Source organism: Panthera onca, chromosome E1 (genome assembly GCF_046562875.1).
Source record: "Panthera onca isolate mPanOnc1 chromosome E1, mPanOnc1 haplotype 2, whole genome shotgun sequence".
In the NCBI taxonomy this organism is placed as follows: domain Eukaryota; kingdom Metazoa; phylum Chordata; class Mammalia; order Carnivora; family Felidae; genus Panthera; species Panthera onca.
The window spans coordinates 15717280-15738304 of NC_138352.1; the positions used below are offsets into that span (position 1 = coordinate 15717280).

At 60.6% G+C, this 21025-nt stretch overlaps 1 protein-coding gene across 1 annotated transcript; it reads left to right on the forward strand.

Moving 5' to 3' along the window:
- The first annotated feature begins 6664 nt into the window (after positions 1-6664).
- UTS2R (urotensin 2 receptor) lies at positions 6665-13778 on the forward strand. The gene is given in 3 exon segments (XM_060645061.3): positions 6665-6853; positions 9023-10204; positions 10206-13778. Coding segments are annotated over 2 exon segments (1176 nt in total). The 5' UTR covers positions 6665-6853; positions 9023-9097; the 3' UTR covers positions 10275-13778.
- Positions 13779-21025: the final 7247 nt, after the last annotated feature.

Genomic DNA, 21025 nt, shown 5'->3' on the forward strand with positions numbered 1-21025 from the left:
CAGATCACAGGGCGGATTTTCTCTCTGAATTTGAATCAGCACCACAAACAACTACACTCACTTGCATTCACAGCTCAGGCAGGTCCCTGTGGAGGGTCGTTCCTGTCCGATGTCCAGGCAACAGTAAAAATTATTTGTTGTTGATCAGAAAACCGAATTTAACTGGGAGCCCTGTATCCTATCAGGCGCCGCTGCACCAGCCCGAGGACAGACCCGCATGTGGCATAGGAACCAGGCCCAGAGCGCAGGACACAGAGGGCGGGGGCCCAAGGGAGGGGCGGTGGACACCGAGCGTATGCCTCCTGGAGGGGGCCAGCGAGGCCTGGAATCCCTGCAGGTCCCGGAACATCCCCCCACCCCCGGGGCAGCTGCCCATCAGGCGGGGGCCCCATGACCCCAGAGCTGCTGCGTTTCCAAGAGAAGCAGGAGGTCAGGACTGGCCAGCTCTCCTGACGGTTTATGCCAGCAAGACCTCAATGGACACCATTGGGACGTACGTCTATGTGGCTGACCACAAGCACACTTGCGTCTCTTCCCTCCCCGGAGGGGCCTGCGCCAGTCTGAGCCCTCCCGCCCCAGGGTGTGAGGGGCATCTTTGTGTTGGAGGAGATTTTCTCTGAGGTGGCCTGTGGTCTCCAGCAGCTGGACCCCAGGAGCTTGGAGGAAACACAGCAGAGAAAAACAGAGCGTCTCCAATCCGCCCCTGAGTCTCCTTTGTTGGGGGGCAACGTGGGTGGAGGCGGTGCTTCAGGGAAGGAGACCTGCCCCATCTACAGACAGAAACCCTTTATGTTTCTCAGGATTCTCTAGCACTTTCTGTCTTAGGTAGGAGGACAAATGGTGTCTGAGACTCTCCTCCCCCAACCCCAGGGTAGAGCAGGTGCTCAGGGTCACAGGCTGAGGGCCGGGCTGTAGTCACTGCCAGGACACGAGGAGGGGACGCTGAGTCCAGATGCAGCCTGTCCCCCAGAGGGCCCACGCACTGCATGGAAGGGGGCGCTCCCCTCTGGAGTTTGACCTTCTGACGACTCAGGCCTGGGGGCCTCTGGGCCTTGCTGCTGCAGCTGCTGCCGGAGCACAGCCCATCCTGCACAGGGCAGATATCCAGGTCCCCGGAGCAGGGGACACACGGCCACCTCGGCCTCAGCTGGGACACTGAGGTGGCCTGTCCCATCTCAGTCTCTGTCTTCAGCCTGCTGCCTGGCAGGTCACGCTGCACGGGCCCCCGAGATTTAGCAGAACCTCCTCCTGCCACATCCCAGCAGCCCCACAGCCCAGGTAGCCCCTCGGCCGGGACACCCTCCCGGACCCGCTCCCCTTACCACCTGGGAGGTTTCTCCTCCCACTGCCAAGAGCCAAATGGTGCCGCCCAGATGCAGGTCCCCCGGGGCTGGGTGGCCGGCCGTGTGCATGCTGAGCGCCGCTCTCACCACGCAGACAGAAAACTCCCTGACGGCAGGGACCACGGCATCACCTGCATCTTCATCACCATCATCATCTAACAGCCCGTGGGTTCTGAGCGCCACCTGCGCACCTGCGTCGTGCAGCACTCACGCGCATGAAGCTCATTGAAAACTCACAGCACTCTGATGAGGCCACTTCTTTCAGCAGCACTTGACAGATGAGGATGTTGAAGCACAGAGAGGTACGGTAACTCCCCCGAGGCCACCCGGTCGACAAGGGAAGGCACCCGATTCCCACTGACACAGCCGGAGTCCGGATCTCCTCGACCACCTCTACGTCTGGCCCGGAGCCCTGCCGGAGTCAGTCTGGTCAGCTGCTGGCCCTTGGGATGGGGTGGAGGGGGTCCCTGTAAACTAGCCGGGATGCATGCGGTGGAATACGCCAGAGCCTTTCAGAGGGGTGAAGGAGCTCTTATTTTTCCGATGGAGAGAAAACAGAAGATTGGAAAAGGATGAGTACAGTATGGTCCCATTTATGAACATTTTAAAGCACATTATGAATTGCACACGGGAACTACCTGGCCAAAAAAAAAGCTTGCGAGTTGCTCCAGAGTCGGGGCAGTGGTGCTCTAGGGAGGGGGGGAGAGGGGAGTGAGGGCTATGGATATGTTATTTCCTAAAACAACAATCTGAAACAGATACTGAAAACACAGTCGTTTGATCTAGATGGTGCTCTCAGTTATGTGTTGTCTACTGAGCGAAAGCGAAACTGATGATAGCGGTGGTGATGCTGGTCGTGGCGATGGTGGGACGGTGGCGACGGCGGTGGCAGAGATGGTGGTGCGGATGGCGGAAGCGGTGGTGGCGATAACGGCGATGGCGATGGCGATGGTGGAGGAAGTTCCCGGGAGAGATGTACAGGGACAGGACACCCACCGCTTTGAACTTTGCTGCAGAGGCCCCTCCATTAGTTTTGGGGCTGGGGCACCCCACTGCCGCTTTCACGGACGGGGTCGATGGTCCTCAGGAAGGAAGTGGAGCTCCCGAACTTGTTTCGGAGGGAGATGGGAGGAGTAGGGCCGCCGTGCTGAGGGAAAGGACCCTCTGCACACTGCTACATGGACATTGTCAGGAGTTACACTCCACGGATGCACATGGCCTTGGTCAAACTGCTTGCAGGAGAAATCCGGGACCCCTGCAGTTTCTACCCTCACTTGGACATCAAGTCCCACCTTTGAAGACCCCAGAATGGCTCTCAGGGGCTTTGCAAACAGCCTTTTTACTCAGAACCGAGGTTTTGTAGACCTTAATCGGGCCTTTTCCGCAGGTCACCAAGCCTGAGTAGCCCCACTGGGACCGGGGAGGCTGCAGTGTTCAGACCCACGGTACCTCTCCAAGAGGTGGGGACCCACGTACCTTCCCCAGGGGACGAAGGGTCAGGACTGGGAGAAGACATTGTTTCCTGTACTTGAAATTTCTCCCCACTCACCCTGCACCTCAGCTTTCCCAAGCTTGGACATTTTCTTTTAATGTTTATTTATTTTTGAGAGAGAGAGAGAGAAAGAGAGAGAGAGAGCACGCACATGAGCGGAGGAGAGGCAGAATGAGAGGGAGACAGAGGATCCAAAATGGGCTCTGCTCTGACAGCAGAGAGCCCGACATGGGGCTCAAATTCACAAACCACAAGACCACGACCTGAGCCGAAGTCGGATGCTCAAACGACTGAGCCAGCCAGGCGCCCCCACCAAGGACATTTTAAGTCAGGGGAGCACTCTGCACCTGACTCTGCTCTGTGCGAGCTCAAGTGCTTGCTCAGATACGGGAGGCTCTCCACTGATTAACAGGGGTCACCCCCAACTGGAGACCTGTGTTTGTCTGAGGTGTTTAGAACCAGGACTGGAAAACGTGCACCTTCTGAAATTGAAAGCAAAGGGCAACATTAGCAGCATCACCGAGGGAAGGGTCTTCTGGAAAAGTGCAATTAGCCACTGACTACAGAGGGGTCCTGGGGAGGCCGTGGGGCAGCCAGGCAGGTACATCCCTGCCGGGACCTTCTGGGGCCAGGTGTCCTCAGCTGTGGGCTGTGCAGGGAGCCCATGGCCCTGCCTGAGTTCCAGGTGGGGATACAGCCTGGCCGTTTCTGCCAAGGTGGGCCTCCACCCACAGACAGCCTTTGCCTGGCCCTGCCAGGGGTGCACTTCCCCACCCCCTAGTCCTGCCTCCTCCCCTTTATCCTTCTCTGGCTTGTTTGTTTTAAGGGGAAGAAAGGAGGCAGTGACAAGAATGTGCCTCTTTGACAAGTCTGTGCTGGGGCTGAACGGGGCACCTGTAAAGAAGCCAGATTTCTGTCTATGAAACCTCATTTTCCACAGAATTTAGTAATGCAATTGGAAATGAGTTCTTACAGAAAAATTATTATTTCAAAATATAATGAACCCAAAAAGCAAAGTTAAATTCACATTTATGGGAAGTGAGGGTTTTAGGATTATAATTTATGATTTAATGGTCCATATAGTGAATCACAGTCACGTAGGGTTACTTTTGCACAGAGCACAATAGATTTGTGGGGCCCCCACAACTCCTGAGGGCAGCAACAGCCCCAAATTCCCATTTCTCACAGGAGCCCTGGCCCCGTGCCCCTGCCCCTGGCTCTGGACTGAGCAGTGAGCTTCTTGGGTCCAGGCTGAGTCACCACGCAGAAGAGGAAGGTTCTCAGTGTCCCCCACTGACAAGGGGCCATCCCTGGCCACCAGCACCTTCGGGCCCCTCCCTACCTTCCTCTCCCCATGCCTGGCTCCTGTTGCCCAGCCCCTTCCCCACCGTCTGCGGGTCTGTCCAGCAAGCACGCTGGATGTGCATCTGTCCTTTCCTCATGGTGCAAATGGAGAGAGGGCCGTGGGCTGTGTGGTCTGTGACTCTGCAGGACCAGGAGAGGAGACACAAAGGTGGATCCTGGAAGGGCAGGGAGCTGACCCATGTTTTTGATGATGACTGTCCTTGGTCATCTGTACCTCCCAGTCTGTGGCCCTGAGGTCTCAGGCCTCAGGCTGAGCTGCTCGGCCACCTTGGCAGCTGGCCAAGGGCTGTATCCTGGAGGTTTCTGTGACCGGACACTCTTGGGTTATGGGGGTGTTTGGACCAAAGGCGGCAGATAAGCCCCAACATGCTAAGCCCCATCAGACTGAGTCACCTGCCCATGGAGGGAGAGGGTGAGAGTCAGACCCGTCTATGAGTCAGTCCACTTGTCTAAGAGTAGTGAGACTCTCTTGTACTGAGATCCACAGGCTCAGGTCTCCGTCTGCCAGCAAGGACTGGGGAGCAGTGTCCATAGAGTGCCGGGCTCCCTGAGAATGATGGAGCTGTCTGAAAAGACCTGACAAGGGGCGCCTGGGGGGCTCGGTCGGTGAAGCGGCCGACTTCAGCTCGGGTCATGATCTCACGATCTGTGAGTTCGAGCCCCGCGTCGGGCTCTGTGCTGACCGCTCAGAGCCTGGAGCCTGTTTCAGATTCTGTGTCTCCCTCTCTCTCTGCCCCTCCCCTGTTCATGCTCTGTCTCTCTCTGTCTCAAAAATAAATAAACGTTAAAAAAAAATTGAAAAGACCTGACAATAAGGATGGTTAAGATTTTTCAGCGATAAAGGAAAGAATAGCATCCACAAAAGGGGCGGGAAATTGTTAAACAAAACAGCTTCCAGAGGGGGCATAGCCAGCGGTCACAGATGAAGGACAGAACGTGGGTCATACACACAATGGAACCTTAATCAGCAGTGAAAAGGAAGTTCAGATACTACACGGATGACCCTTTAGAACATTATAGTAAGGGAAAGAAACCAGACATTAAAGGACAAATTCTGTATGACGGCCCTCACAGGATGTCTCTAGAGGAGTGACACCCATAGAGACATAAGATTCGGGGTGGAGACACTGTTTGATGGGACAGTTCCAGTTTGGGAAAAGGAGAAACTTGGAGATGGTGATGGCTGCACAATGTGAATGTCATTAATGCCACTGGGTCATGGCCTGGTCAGTCTCTCAACACCCCCCCACTGTCCCCCTGCAGCTTGCACGCAGGTCCAGGGCCTGATTGACAACCAAGAGTCCCAGGAGCTCAGGGAAACTGAGGGGAGCAGGCACAGAGGGGCGAGGCGTCTGTTTCACTCAGGGTGAGCCCTGCTCAGACTCCCACTTGGGCTGCCGGCCACTGACGGCGACCTGTGGTCCTTGGCCCTAGTGTTCCAGCTCCTGCCTTTTCCCACCTGGGGAGGCGCCCCCTAACCCCGTCTGCCTCTCCCCTCGACACCCCCTCCCGCCTCCTCACCTCTCTCCCAGCGGGAAGGATCCCACTTGTGCTGGACTCTTCTCTAGCCAACACCGCCACGCCCCCTGCCATGCCCCCTCCCTCCAGCACCACCCCCACACTGCCCTCTTTGGTCCAGCACTGCCCCCGCACCTCCCCCTCCGTCCAGCACCGCCCCCCGCACCGCCCCCTCCCTCCAGCACCGCCCCCCCGCACTGCCCCCTCCCTCCAGCACCGCCCCCTTTCCTCCAGCACCGCCCCCTCCCTCCAGCACCGCCCCTCCCGCACCGCCCCCTTTCCTCCAGCACCGCCCCCTCCCTCCAGCACCGCCCCTCCGCACTGCCCCCTCCCTCCAGCACCGCCCCCCCCCGCACTGCCCCCTCCCTCCAGCACCGCCCCCTTTCCTCCAGCACCGCCCCCTCCCTCCAGCACCGCCCCTCCCGCACCGCCCCCTTTCCTCCAGCACCGCCCCCTCCCTCCAGCACCGCCCCCCGCACCACCTCCATTCCTCCAGCACCGCCCCCCGCACCGCCCCCCATTCCTCCAGCACCGCCCCCCTCACCGCCCCCTCCCTCCAGCACCGCCCCCAGCACCGCCTCCATTCCTCCAGCACCGCCCTCCATTCCTCCAGCACCGCCCTCCATTCCTCCAGCACCGACCCCCCCGCACCTCCCCCTCCCCCCAGCACCTCCCCCCCCACTCCGCCCCCATTCCTCCAGCACCGCCCCCCGAACCGCCCCCATTCCTCCCGCACCGCCCCCTCCCCCAGCACCGCCCCCCATTCCTCCAGCACCGCCCCCCGCACCGCCCCTCCGCCCAGCACCGCCCCCCAGCACCGCCCCTCCCCCAGCACCGCCCCCCATGCCTCCAGCACCGCCCCCAGCACCGCCCCCTCCCTCCAGCACCGCCCCCACGCCCCCAAGCGCCCCCAGCCGCGTCCCCTCCTTCCAGCGCCCCCCTCGGCCCCGGGTTATTAATACCCGCGCGGCGCATTCTCAGCTGGCGGCGGGGCAGGTGGCGGCGACGACCCGGGTCCGGGTCCGGACGCGAGTGCGGCTTTCCCGGTGGGACCTGGGGGCGGGCGCCCCTCCGCCGACCCGGGAACTTGGGGACGTGCTCGGTGACCCAGGACTCGGGACGGACCCCACGCTTGGTAAGTGAGGAGCAGGACACCAGCGCGAGTGCGCGGCCGGGGCTGGGGGCGTGGGGCTGTCAGGGAGCAGGACGGGCGTCGAGGCAAAGGGGCGTCCGGGTGTCGGGGCGCCCTTCCGCCGGCCCCGCGGTGCCTGGCATGGGCTGCTTGCCGGCTGTGAGCGCAAGGCCCTCTTGGAAGCCGCAGGATCTGGGCGGGCGGAGGGGGGGGGGGCTTCACATCCCTCCTGGTGGTCCCTCCCTCAAGGCCTGCAGCCCTCAGCAGGGGGGGGTACAGGGGCACCCTGGCCGGGCACCCGACCGGAGGCTGGGCCGGTCCTCAGAGCACGCGGGGCTCTGGTCACTCAGGGTGGGACAGTCCAGACTCACCGTTGTTATTACCGCCACTGGACGTGCAGAGGGAGAACGCCTGAAGCCATTATTATCCCTGGACACCCGGACGTGGGGTGACACAGACCCCGCCCCCTGCAGTTAAGTATCCCACGTTTTTTGGGGGGGGGCGGTTCTTCTTCTTGTGAGGATAATCTTCATCCAGGAAGCACAGGTCTTAAGTACATGTGTCTGTGCCCATGCGTGTGACCACCACCCAGATCAGGGCATAGCCTGCTTCAGTCCCCCCCCCCAACCCTCCCCTCCCTCCCTCCCCCCCAGGACTCCCCAGTGCCCCTACCAGTTAACAGAGTAGGTAACCACTACTCTGACCTCCACTGTCACAGAGCATCTTGCCGGTGCGTGAACGTCCCGTAAGGGCCCCACACAGCTGTGTTTTCTGTCTGGTTTCCTTCGCTCAACGTTGCATGGGCGAGTTTCCTCCAAGTTACCCACTCAGGCGGCAACCCCACCCACTTCACTGCTGCAGAGCACTTCTAGGGAGATGTCAGTCTGTTGATCCACGCTTCTACGTATGGAAGTTTGGGCTGTTTCCAGCTCTTGGGTATCAGAAATAAGCTGCTGCCAACGTTCTCACGCTTGTCTCTTTGTGGAGAATTGCACTTACTTCTCTCGGGGGCAGACCCAGGCTCAGGAAGAGGACGTGTCCCGCTTTGCTGACGGTGCCACGTTGCTTTCCAAAGGGGCTGCACCATTTCACGCTCCCGCCGGCTCCTCCGTCAGCCCAGACACCTGTATCTGTTTTCGGATCGTAGCCATTAGGTTGGGTGCACCGTGGTTTTGAACTCTGCTTCCCTGACGACTGATGATGTTGAGCATTTCTTCATGTGCTTCTGGGCCATTTGGATACTTCTTTTGAAAAGTTCCTGTTCAAATCTTTTTTTTCCCCCTCCGATTGAGTCCTTAGTCTGTGTCTACTTAGTTCTTTCATATATTTTGGTTACTAGTTCTTTGTCTTCTGAAAGTCTTTTCCTACTTCACGATTTAATTTACATTTTTACTCTCAGCGAAGTCGCTGGTTTTAATGAAGTCCACCTGCCTGGTCTCCTGTTTTATTTCAAGTGTTTTCTGTTCTTTTTTGAGAAATCTTTGCCTGCCCGTGGTCACGCAGGTATTCTGCATTTCTTCCAGAAGCTAGCTAGCTTGGTTGATTTAACCTATTATACACAGGTCCACAATCCACCTTGAATTATTTTGTGAATGGCATGAGGTAGGAATCAAGGCTCATTTCCCCCCTGTGGATAAGGAGAGATTACAGGTGCTTCCCCCTGTTCACCAGGGGGAATATTTTCCTGGTTTAACTTTTAAAATCAGTGAATATTACTTTAGGAATCTAAACACATTTTTTTGAAGTGTGCAGGAGAAAACAGTTGGGAGAAAGGACTCTGTGAATAGCACAGCCCTCGGCCTGGGGAGGACTCCCGGCTCCACCCACTGCTGCCCCCACCCCCTGGGGCTGCCCTGCGGTGTTCTGGTTTGCAGAAAAGACCAGTCAACCCCACAGGCCTTTGGACTTGCTCTGAGGCTGGGCTGGGGGTGCTGCGGAGGCGTGCACTAGGGACAGCTGGTCTGGGTGGTTCTCTGGGCCCCCTGGAAAGCTGGGGAAAATGAGGCAGAGCCGTAGGGCTCTGAACAGAGAGTCCCCAAAGGGGCATCGGGAGACGATGAGCCTTGTCCCTCTGCAGGCCCCTGAGCCAGGTGGGGACTGTGCCCTCACACAGCCTCCCGGGAGCGTGGTGGTTGCCTCAGCTGCATCTTTAATGAGCATCTTCTCCCACAGAGCACGCTTGTTGCCCACAGATGCCCCCTCCCCGTCCAAAGGAGCAGCACGCCCCCGCACGGAGCCCCGCGTGAGATGGCGCTGAGCCCCGCGCCCGTGAGCGGTTTCCCCGAGCCGTCTGCTGCCCCCAACGCATCCCTCAACCGCTCGTGGGCCAGCCCCACAGAGCCCAGCTCCCTGGAGGACCTGGTGGCCACGGGTGCCATCGGGGCAGTGCTGTCGGCCATGGGCGTGGTGGGCGTGGCCGGCAACGTGTACACGCTGGTGGTCATGTGCCGCGTCCTGCACACCTCAGCCTCCATGTCTGTCTATGTCGTCAACCTGGCGCTGGCCGACCTCCTCTACCTGCTCAGCATCCCCTTCATCGTGGCCACCTACGTCACCAAGGAGTGGCACTTTGGCGACGTGGGCTGCCGAGTTCTCTTCAGCCTGGACTTCCTGACCATGCACGCCAGCATCTTCACCCTGACCGTCATGAGCAGCGAGCGCTACGCCGCGGTGCTGAGGCCGCTGGACACGGTGCAGCGCTCCAAGGGTTACCGCAAGGTGCTCGCCCTGGGCACGTGGCTGCTGGCGCTGCTGCTGGCGCTGCCCATGATGCTGGCCATCCGGCTGGTCCACAGGGGCCACAAGAGCCTCTGCCTCCCGGTGTGGGGCCCGCGTGCCCACCGCGCCTACCTGACCCTGCTCTTCGGCACGAGCATCGTGGGGCCCGGCACGGTCATCGGGCTGCTGTACGTGCGCCTGGCCCGGGCCTACTGGCTGTCCCAGCGGGCCTCCTTCACGCAGACGCGGCGGCTGCCCAACCCCAAGGTGCTCTACCTCATCCTGGGCATCGTGCTGCTCTTCTGGGCCTGCTTCCTGCCCTTCTGGCTGTGGCAGCTCCTCGCCCAGTACCGCGGGGCCCAGACGCTGACGCCGCGCACTGCGCGCATCGTCAACTACCTGACCACCTGCCTCACCTATGGCAACAGCTGCGTCAACCCCTTCCTCTACACGCTGCTCACCAAGAACTACCGCGAGTACCGCCGGCGCTCGCTCCGCGCCAGGAGTGGCCGCGTGCCCGCGGGCGCCGGCCACTCCCTGCCGTGCCGGGTCCGCTTCCAGCGCGGCTCCGGCCACTCGCTGTCCTCCAGCAGCCAGCAGGCCACCGAGACCATCACCCTGTTTCCGGCGGCCTCTAGAGCGGCCTGCGCCTGAGCGTCCCGGGGCCCCACGTGAGCACCGGGGTCGAGAGGTGGGGGAGGCTTGAGTCCTGCAGGGAAGGGCCCCAGAATGCAGTCTGCCCCCTGGAGCCCCTCCTCGGCCCCCACTGTCCCCCATCACTTAGTCTTCATCCAGAAAGTTCCCTGCTCTCCCTTCTGCATGGCTCAGTTCAGCATCAGCAGCCCAGCCATCTTCCTGGTACCCAGACCATCTAGGAGGGTCTGTGGGAGGGTCAGAGGGGTCCGTCAGGCCCGGAACCAGTTTCTGAAGACCGTGGCCCACAGAGTTTTCACCACCCACAGCAGTAGACACAGTGAGTGCCCGGCCAGGGCCTGCTGGGACCCGTGGCAGGCACATTCCTCTCCTGGCTGCGGTGCGGTCCCTGTGGCACCGCTGTTCTGTGACCCATCCCTGTTCCCGACCCTCCCAGCTCCCGCGTGGCTCCATTCTGCACAGTGTCAGCACTGGGACGATAAACCCCGCGCTCTGCACCCCTGTCCCGGCCTGGCAGCGGGGATGGGCTGTGGAGGGGTGGGAAGCCTCTTCAGGATGCCTCCCACAGCACGGGGCGGGGCCTGTCGGTCTGCTTGGGGGGGACGCACATCTTCCTTTGCAGGGGCCTGGTCCAGCTGCCCTGACGCGGTGGGCACGTGCCACCCAGCCTGCCACAGGGTAGGAAAAGACAGCCCCACGTTGCTCGGGGAGGAGGGGGCAGCTGGGGGATGGCATTCCAGGGCAGGAACTGCTGGGGGGTTCAGATCACACCCCTTTGCAGCATGGGAGTTTATCTCATGCCTCCTGCGTGCCGTGTCTGAGCTAGGCCTTCTGGGGACACTGAGGCCACCAGGCTCTGTCCACAGAGAGCCCACAGGGAAGGGTTCTAGACCTGTCCCCACCCCTCGCAGCCTCTACACGCTACCCTGTGGCCTGGCTCCTACCCCACGGGCAGGTCTCAGCCTCAGCTGCATGTCAGACTCAGTACCATCCAGGCCCTTCCTGATCCCTTTCAAGGCCCCACTAGGATCCTAATGTGGGAGTGGACAGCTCCTGCCCCTGCAGGCAGCCCCTGAAGGTGGGGTCTGCGGCCATTGGCCCCACTTGGGACCCCAAATGCTTGTGGAAGAGAATGGCCCTAGGTTTGCACCTTGACCAAGACCCCAGGTCTCCGCTTCCCAAATCCTGATTTTAGGGTGTGCCAGGAAGCCCCCAGCCTTGGAGACCAGAGATGCCCCCAAAGTGTCCCTGCAGCCCCCATTCATCTTCACATGAGAATGCTTTTTGCATCGTTTCTTGGAGCAGTACTGAGAAAGTTACATTTTCGACCCCAAACTTAAGACCTGGATTGATACATCTTGTGTCAGAAGGGACCTGAGTGTCCTGCGTAATGCTCCCAGGAGTGCTGGACGCGGCTTCCAGGGACACAGAAGGAAGGGCAGGGGCAAAGGGCAGGCAGGGGGCACCATGTCCCCATGATGGGCTTGGGGGACACAGATGAGACCGGGGTCAGCAGTGTCCTGACCCCAGAGGCCTTGAGTGGCAGGGGTGGGGACAGGGTTTTTCCGAGATAGCAGTGAGGGCATGGAGGAATCTGGTGAGGTGAGGCCACCAGCAGGCTGGGGGGTCAGGCTAGGAAGCCCCTGATTCCGGGGTCAGGAGAAGCAAGGCAATGGCAGTAGCCCCAGGGCAATGGGGTGGGGGACAGCCAGCAGGACAGTCCTGACTGCAGGGGCCAAGGCACATCCTTGAGAGAGAGGGAGTGGGAGCCGCAGGTCCTAGGCAACTTGAGGCTAGAGATTGACACACACGTAAACCCACACAGGCACCTGCGCACGCAAGCACACACACACACAGGCACAGAGGCAGGGCAGAAGTTTCTAGGGGCCTCATCCAGGGAAGAGGGAGAAGAGCCCCAGGAAAAGTGAGTCCCCTGTCAGGGCCGAGTCGGTACAGGGCAGACCCGTGGGCCAGGTTCCTGCAGGCTGAGCTGAGGCCCAGGGGCCCTTTGGGAACACAAGGCAGAGGTCCCTGGTCCTGTGCACAAACTGGACTTGGGACTCCTGCCTGTGTGCTTGTCTCTCCTGGTCACTCAGGGCCAAGCCTCCCTGCCAGCCTCGTGGTACAGACCCTGAGCACAGGCGGGCACGGGTCTGCTGCCCCAGGACAGTCCACTCCATCCCGGCCTCCAACCCCCACGATGCTGGGACCTCAGGTGGCCCCAGCCTCCACTGGGGCAAGACAGGCTCAGCAGGGCGGGCTCCCCTGAGGCAGTGGGATCCAGGAGGGAGGGACTGCCTGGCAAAGGGCTGAAGCTTCAGGCGCAGGACAGGACGGCCAGAAGGCTGCTGGCTTCACAGGCCTCGCACCCACCGGCCCGGGTCCGATAAATGAAATCAAACTCCTGCCTCCCAGCAGCCCCCTCACCGCCTCCCCGAGAGACCCCCCCACCCGTGGTGTCCATCGATTATCCTCTCTCTGCTACCGCACTCTTCCAGCCCCCAGCGCGGCCTCCCCTGGCCGACCCCCTCCCCTCTCCCCTGTCCCCCCCACTGCTGCCCCCACCTCCGGGCACACCACTGCCTGGCGCTCTGCTGGGGCTGGCGTCCCACCTCCTGCCCGGCAGGCGACCCATCCAGGGTGCTTCAGAGTTTAAAATACGAGGCAGGGGCTCACCTGTGGACATGATCGACACACACGTGTGCACCCTCTCCTAACGTGTGCACTCGCCCCCACACTGCCACGTGGAGACCCAACAGGTTTGCTGTGGCCTCGCTGGCCTCTCTGGGCCCACTGACACTCCCCGTGCCGCACCCCTGCTACCCAGCACCCACTTAGCCGACGATTTATGGAGGCCTCGTCTGGCTCAAGACCCACGACCCGTCAGGCACGGTGCCCGGCTTTATGGCCTCACCAGGCTCCTCTGCCTGCTCAGAGGCCAGGCTGGATCCTGCAGGGGGGTCCCCTGCCTGTGCCCCCCACCCTCGCCGGGGCCTCAAATCCCAGTCTGGGCCCCCAGGGCTTTGAGGCTGCTGAGGGTCTAGGCCTTCTGAGCCGGGGCAGGAGCTGGAGCTCAGGAGGGCCTGGACCAGGGAGGGCTGCCCTGGGAAGGTGCCGGGGTGTGCGGTCGCCCGGGGCCGAGCACCTGGCAGCTAGCACTGAGCTCTGACACGTCCGGGCTTCTGTTGTTCAGTTACAGTTTTCTTGAGATGAAACTACACACCGTGACATCCACCAATTAAAGTGCAACTAGAAATTCTGAGTCAATTTACAGAGCGGTGCAACCACTACCCAGTCCAATGTTAGGACGTCCGTCAGTCAGGGTGGCCCAGGAAACCGGTAGGACATAAGGTATAACGGATTTCTTTCGGGGCACCGGGGTGGTTCAGTCAGTTTGCGTCCGACTCCGGCTCAGATCACGATCTCACAGTTCACGAGTTTAAGCCCCGTGTCGGGCTCTGTGCTGACAGCTCAGAGCCTGGCACCTGCTTCGGATTCTGTGTCTCCCTCTGCCTCTGCCCCTCCCCCACTTGCGCTCGCTCTCTCTCTCTCTCTCTCTCTCCCTCTCTCAAAAAGAAAATAAACATTAAAAAAACAAAAAAGGATTTCTTTTAAGGAAATGACTCATGCAATGAGGAGGCTGGCAAGTCTGAAATGCGCGGTGTGGACCCAAGTTCAAGTTGCAGCTTCGGGTAGAATTCCTGCTTTTCTGGGCAGCCTCCTCCCTTTGACCGGAAGGCTTTGAACTGAATGGCTGAGGCCCACCCGCCCACGTTAAGGAGAACAGTCTTCTTTGCTCAGAGTTAGCTGATTGCAGGTGTCCGTCCACGTCGCATCGGGGGTCAGCACCCCGTCCTGTCTTAGAGCTGAGTACTCACTGCGGGGTCACCTGAGGGACGTCCTGAGCACCCCCCCCCAGCGGGGACAGCACTACTCTGAGCAGGCGTGTGCACGTCTGTGTGCAGAGATGTTCTCATCCCGTGGGGAGGCTCCTATGGCATTGCAGGAATTGCCGGACTGTTTTCCGGGCCGCACAGCTTCCGCGCCCGCAGGCCCCGGGGGCCCCCACCGCCGTCCTCCCTCCCGGTGCGCTCTGGTTTATAACAAAAGAGCAGCTGCTCCGGGTAGACCGGCTGAGGCCCGTGTCAGGACAGGGCTGCTCAGGGGCTCCGGGAGGGGTGGGTGGTGGAGGCTGGGCCACTGCCTTCCAACCAAAGGGAGCCCGGGCTTCATACTTGGAGTTCTGTCCCAGGAACCTGGACTTCCCCACCTGGTCACGTGTATGGGGGGAGACGCCACCGGCAGGCCCTTCGGGAGACAGGTGGTTTCATGGCCGTCGTCACTGTGGACCCTCCTGGTTCTGTAGCATCTTGGGTCTATGGATCGTCTGAGCCCCTTTTGGCCAGTTCCCTCTGTTTCTGAGAAGACATTGACCAGGTCCCTCCATGCCCCTGTCCCTGGGAAGACAATGACCAGGGCCTCCGTCCCCTGACACAGGGAAGTCTCTGACCAGGCATGTCCCTGAGCCTGGCTGCCTTCAGATCAGGCTGGGCGGCTGTAGGGCAGTCCCACAGGCTGAGGCTTTTCCAACAGCTCCCAGGAGGGAGGAAGCCCGGCAGCTGAGGGCCTTCTCCGTGAATCCACATCACCTGGAGCAGAAGGGCTTTGGACAGCCCCCTCGGCTCAGGCCAAGGGGGTTCGGTGACCTGGCCCAGGCTGCCTCCACAGCGTCTGGGGCCCATCTGCTTGTCTGGCCAGTTTCTGGGGACGCGGGGGACTGTGTCCTTTTGGGGGGATATTGGTGATTTTCAGTTGAAACATGACATTTTCCCCCTCTCCGGGGGAGTTTAATCTAGAGAGAAGGCTGCAGCCTTGGGAGCCTCCTGTGTGAGCCTCCTGCTTGAGCAGGCATTCTGGGTGAGGCCCCCAGGCTCCTGGCTGCTGCAGGCGAGGCAGAACCAGGGAGGGACACTGCGCATCAGGCCCCACCCCCACCCCGTGGGCCCTCAAGCAAAAGAGACAGAGGCACAGACACAGGGAGGGAGGGGCCTAGGCCATCCCTCTATGTCAGTGTCAAGGTCCACTCTGAACCCATCAGACCAAACCAAGATCCTGAAGCCTGGAGGCCTCACTGGGGGGCAACCTCCTTCCTGGGCAGGGGGGCCCATGGGAGACGAGAAGAGGAAGAGGAGGCAGGGAGGAGAAAGGGAATGGAGGGGGAGTGGCAGGTGCTCTGAGGCCACAGCACTGGCTTCCATGAGCCGGGAGGACCCCAGCCTGGGCCCAGCCTGACCTCCAGACCAGTGGGGTCAACAGTGGAGACAGGAGGAATGTTGAACTGTCTGGTGAGCACATGAAGACTGAGGGACACTCAGGGTGATGATGAGGTCCCTGGGCACTTAAATGCTATCCACTCAGCACCTTGACCTGCAAATGAACAAACCGCCAAGGTCAGCCTGGGCCTGTGGCAACATCGAGCGTACTGTCATGCCAGCTCAAAAAGCACTATTGCCCTGCCTCGGTCACCTCACCACTGCCCAGACCACTCCTACCCTGCTGTCCACCACAGGCTGCTTTGGGCTGCTCCTGAGCCTCTAGAAGCTTCCAGGACACTTTGCCGTGTTGGTTTTCCTTCTGGATGTGCTGACCCATCACCTGCCCTGATTGCCCATCCTGGAGGCAGGGTCTCTGTTCATGCTGAGCCTTGGGTGTTCGTGCTCTGGGGGCACAGGGTTTGGGACAGAACTGGAAAAACATCCCTCTGCAGTTCACCTAGAAACATGGTGACAGCAGTGGAGAACAAAGGTGTCAGTATGATTTCCTCCAAGGCATTAAAACGTCCTCTGAAGCTGTAACCAGTCTAACAGGGTGGCCTGGGCTCAGAAATGAAAGAGCCCCGAGCTCAGTGTCACCCAGGAAATGAGGCATCCAACACAGGATGGAGGTAAGGTCCACCGGGACTGGGAGAACATGGGCTGGGGCCCCAAGGAAAGTAACTTCAGGTGGAATTTTACGTGCAAATGTGAATCATAAAAACATCTAAAAATGAAGAGAAAAACACTGTGAATATATTTCTAGAGACAGGAATGGCAAGGCTTTTGTAAGCATGACGTAGACCCAGAACCCAAGGAAAAGACAGATGGATTCAATCACATAGGTCATTTAAAATTCTGATGCAGAAAAATACATTTAAGGGTCAAGCAGAAATGATATCCTCAAGCACGAAGTGGCATGAGTCATCAAGAGGCAGGTAAGCGTTTGTAACTCACGCTCTGATAACCCCACTTTCAGGATTTTATCCGAAATCCAAAAGCCAGATGTAGATAAAGATGCTCATTTCAGCGTTGCTGAAAGTCAAAGACCCCACGGAATGTACCACGGTTTTAAGTAATGATGACATGGCATTGAGGTGAGAAGGTTGTGGTCTCCGAGAATAGCAGTGACATCACTGAGTAGACCAAAGGCAGAATGGCGGGGAGAACAGAGGGTGAGACCGTCTAATGTAATCCCAGGTCTTCCTTCAAACAAACGGGAGCGTGCGTGCGGGTGTGTGAGCACACGTGCGCCCATTTTCGTAAAAGCTTGGCACAGATGCTTGAGAAAACCAACAGTGTTATCCCATGACCCAGGACAGGGACCCTGCCCCACCCCTGTCCCGATGGGGCCCGGCCGCTCCAGAGTGCGGACCCTCCTGCCGTGGGCCCCAGAAGCCATGTCCTCGCCCTCGTTTTCACAGGTTTCGCTGCTTCTCGGACTTCTCACAGAGGAGATCCGTCAGCTGGCCCGGGCCTCCATGATGCAGTCGTTGCTACTTTCTGCCGCTGAGGAGCACTGTGACGGAGGGACGGCCACCTGTTACCTCGGGTGGGCTCGTGCATCCAGTCTCGGGCCACGACAGACCATGCTGCTTCCGTCTCCCTGAGAAACTCCCAGACACACGATTGCTGGGCGGTGCGTCACCAGCAGCTACCAGCGGTCCTGTGTCTGTGCCCCGCCGGGACTGACTGTTTTTTGGGTGCATGTGGGGAAGGTACTAGAATCTCTGTGAAGCACGTCTGCCCGCGGATTGAATGTTTCATGAATTTGGACTTTGGTCTGCGGGGCTGGCTTGAACCTGGGTTAAGGGGGGGCCGGGGCGGGAGAGGACCTTGTAGGTGGGGGCTCACGCCCCCCCCCCCCCCGGAACAATGACTGGCTGGGATGGGGTGCTCATTAGGAGAGAGGTCGAATGCCAGGCCTCAGGGCTCTTCCCTGCCCTGTCTCATCCCCCGGCATCCCTCCCCAGGCTCCCCGCCCCAGGCCCCACTCAGCTCCTGAAGCAAATACGGGGAGGGGACAGTATCCCAGGCAGGCTGTGGGCCCCTGCGAACAGGACAGTGGAGGGTCCGGCACCCTCCAGTGAGGAATGAATAAATGAACGAACTATGTTCCTTGACCGGGGACCTGCTGCCCTTCCTTATTTCATTGTCTTCTGTCTTCCAGGAGGCGGTGGAGGGGGCTGGTGGGAGCTGGGGAAGAAACCAGAAGCTGGGAGATTTCACAGCCAAGCAGAGTTTTTGCTTCCCAGGAGGTGGCGGGCAGGCGTCCGGGCTCCGGAGCCCAGTGGGGATGATGGGCTTACCAGGCACAGGCGCATTCCTGCCCCTCGGTCTCCAGACGGCTCGGTTTGGCGGGGACTGGCTGCCGATCACCTCCGTGGCCGGGCCACAGGGCCTGGTGGGGCTTTTTCGGGCGCTCCCGGCCCCCGGAGGCCGGCCTGCGGGAGTCCCACCATGCCACCTCCCAAGGGTCCCAGTGGGAAGGGCAGGAAGAGCCAGCCTGGCCCAGGGAGCGTCGCCCACGGAGTCCGTGTCACCGGGAGGCACGCCCAGGGCTGCTGCACTTTGGAGGTTCTTCATCAGCAAGAAAGTCACACTTCAGAGTGCCTCCCTGTGTTCCTAATCCTTCCAGGAGCTCCTTCTTTGGGAAGCGAGCTGCACCTAAACCAGCAGGCACCGCTATTCACCTGCCCTGGCAGCTCTCTGCTGCTGGAGACCATGCTCAGCTAACGGACCCTCGCGGGGGTGGGGGAGGGGGAGTGACAGTGCTCGTGGGGTGCCGCGGGTGGCCCCGTCTGGGAGGGCATCTGAGCGGCTCTCAGAGGCCTGAACTCACGGGATTCAACACCTGCGCACACCCAGCTGACAGGTGTTCCTGATCTGCGTCAGGTAAAGAGCCGGCCTTGGGGGACAGGACGCGGGGGCTCCTTTGTCCCCTGGAGAGAGCACCCAAAGAGCACCCCCAGCTGTGGGGCCACCGTCCCCCAACCCCCACCAGGCATGAGAAGGGAGGGGAGCGCAGCTAGCAGAAGCTGGGAGCCCTCATCCCCGTGTGGGGGGGGCAGGGGTGGCCAGAGTCCAGCCTGGGCCTCCGACACCCACAAACCACCAAACCAGGAATCCAAGAGCCCCAGTGCCAGGGCACATTTTTCCACCGGAATTCCAGACAGATGACGCGCAAGCAGGAAGCGATGCTGCCAGCGGCCCACAGCCAGGAGCCCAGACTTGCTTCTTCCAGACCGGCCGGTGCCCGGTCCCACGTGGGTGGCAAGGGGCCAGTCCTCCCGGAACCGGCCCAGGCCCCAGAGGGGAGCCCCATGCCCTGAGCTGCCCAGGGCATGCCCCCAGGCTGGACAGCTCTGACCTGCCCCCTTCTCCCCACCCCCGGCCGGATGCTGACCGGGGTCAGAGCAGGTGGGTGGCTTCAGGCAGTCCGTGGCCTGGGGAACTCTTGTCTAGCGGGTCCGGCCCACCCTGCCCTCCCTCCATGTGTGTACTTCCTGGTCCCCAGGGCCGCCCCCTCAGCGAGCACACCACTGCTCCCCCTTTTCATCAAGTTTTTATCCCTCTTTCACACCTGAGAAACGCGGACGTGGGGGTTGCCAGGCCACGTGGGGCCCAGGTGGGGGTTGAGCCAGGAACACCTGCCCCTCAGCCCCTCTTTGCCCTCTGTGGGCCTCAGGCCCCCTGCAGCAGGACTGAAAGCCCAGAGCCTGTGTCTCACCCCACAGCTATGTGTCAGCCTAAAATCCCGAGGCTGCCTTGAGCCAAGGGGCTTGGGGCCAAGTGAGGGCTGGGCGTGGGGCCTGACCGGGGAGGGCGCCTCCATTTCTGCCCTCTCCCTACCAACGCACCCCCCCTTCCTGTTCTGCGCCCTCCCTCCCCCAGCCCGTGGCCTTTGGGCAGAATGGAGGTGGACAGATTGTGCCCACTGCATGCCAGTTTGGGCAGCATGCAGCTGGTAGCCAGGAGCCTTCTGGACAGTCAGGAGGGGGCCTTGGGGTGGGTGACTTTAGGGGTGAGGGAGGCGCTGACCAACGGCACGGGCAGGTGTGCCCACCTGTGTTGGGCAGGAGACGGAGGGGTGGCTGAGGTTGGGGTACCAGCTGGGGTCTCACAGCTGGGTCCTGACCCATCTGAGGGGTCTGGACTTCCTTCTGAGGGGTATGTTTACCAAGGCCCCCGAACACAGTGTGTCTGAGCCAAGACCCGCACGAGGCCTCGCCAATGGCTTGCGGACAGCCAAACCCACCCGCCCCCCTGCACTGGCCCACAGAGACAGGCACAGAGAGGCCCGCCATATGGCCAGTACCTCACCACCATGCTCCCTTGTCCCACAAAACCTGTCAGCCCCCAGCAGCCCCACAGGTAAGGAGGGTCTCGGCTGTGTGGCTGGGGTCTGTTCTGGGGACTGGGGACCCAGGAGGGGGGGGGGGCAGGTATAAACATATGGCCCACTTTTTCCTGGGGACAAAGCCTTGGTCCAGTAACCCACCCTGGGCACGTGGAGACCCTGGATGGCGCCCATCCCCTCCTCACCCTCATGGGCATTTTCCAGGAATAGGCCCCCCTCACATCTGTCTTCTCTAGCAAGGGGCACAAGAGGACAGGGAATGCTCCTGGGCCCGGGAAACCCAGAGAGCTCAAGCTGGCACTGGCCAGCTGTGTGACTGGGGCAAGATCACGAACCCCTGCCTCTTGTGTCCACAGGGATTGGGACGTCACCCATCATGCCCACCATGAGGCCTTCTCAGGATGAGGGACTGCCTGTACCCCCAGCTCTGTTGGGTCTGCTTGGCCTCCAAGGTGTGGACCCAGAAGAAAGCTCAGGGCAGGGCTGCAGGGGGAACAGGGCTCGGGCACCCGCTCTGGTCACCGGCTGCGGACCTTCCCCTGCCACTCTGTGGGGCACAGCACACAGCTGGTGGGGGTGAAGTGGGGAACGGAGGGCAGGTGGGAGGCTGGGACGGTGAACAGGAACCTGCAGAGCCCCTGCCCAGGGAGGGGCTACCTGGATTCAGGGAGGGCAGTGGGCCAGCCCTACACTCACTTCTTCTGAAATTCAAGATCAAGTTGAACACCGGTATTTACGTCAGTCAGTCCAAAAGGGTCTGGACGAGCAATCAGTGACGCTCCTTCCTTCCCCGCGGCCTCCTGGAGCCTAGGGGCCTGAGGTTCAGCTGACGGTTAGTTTACTGGTGTCCTGTCCTCTGCTTGGCCTCAATCCACCGTCACGATGTCTGATCTGCTGCTTTGTACTTTGCCGGCGCTGCCCCAGATTATACGTGCCGTCTGGGGAATCGATTCCCGCTGCCCCACCTGGCCTACCCCGCACCCTGCCTTCCTATGCAGAGCATCACCGGGGCTCCTGCAGGGTGTGACCAGCTTGGTTTCTGGAAGATGCCGCGTCAGGAGGGACTCACATCACTGATGTCTCAGGTCCTCGGCCCCCAACGTGTCTCCCAGAGCCGTGCACTCACTGGAC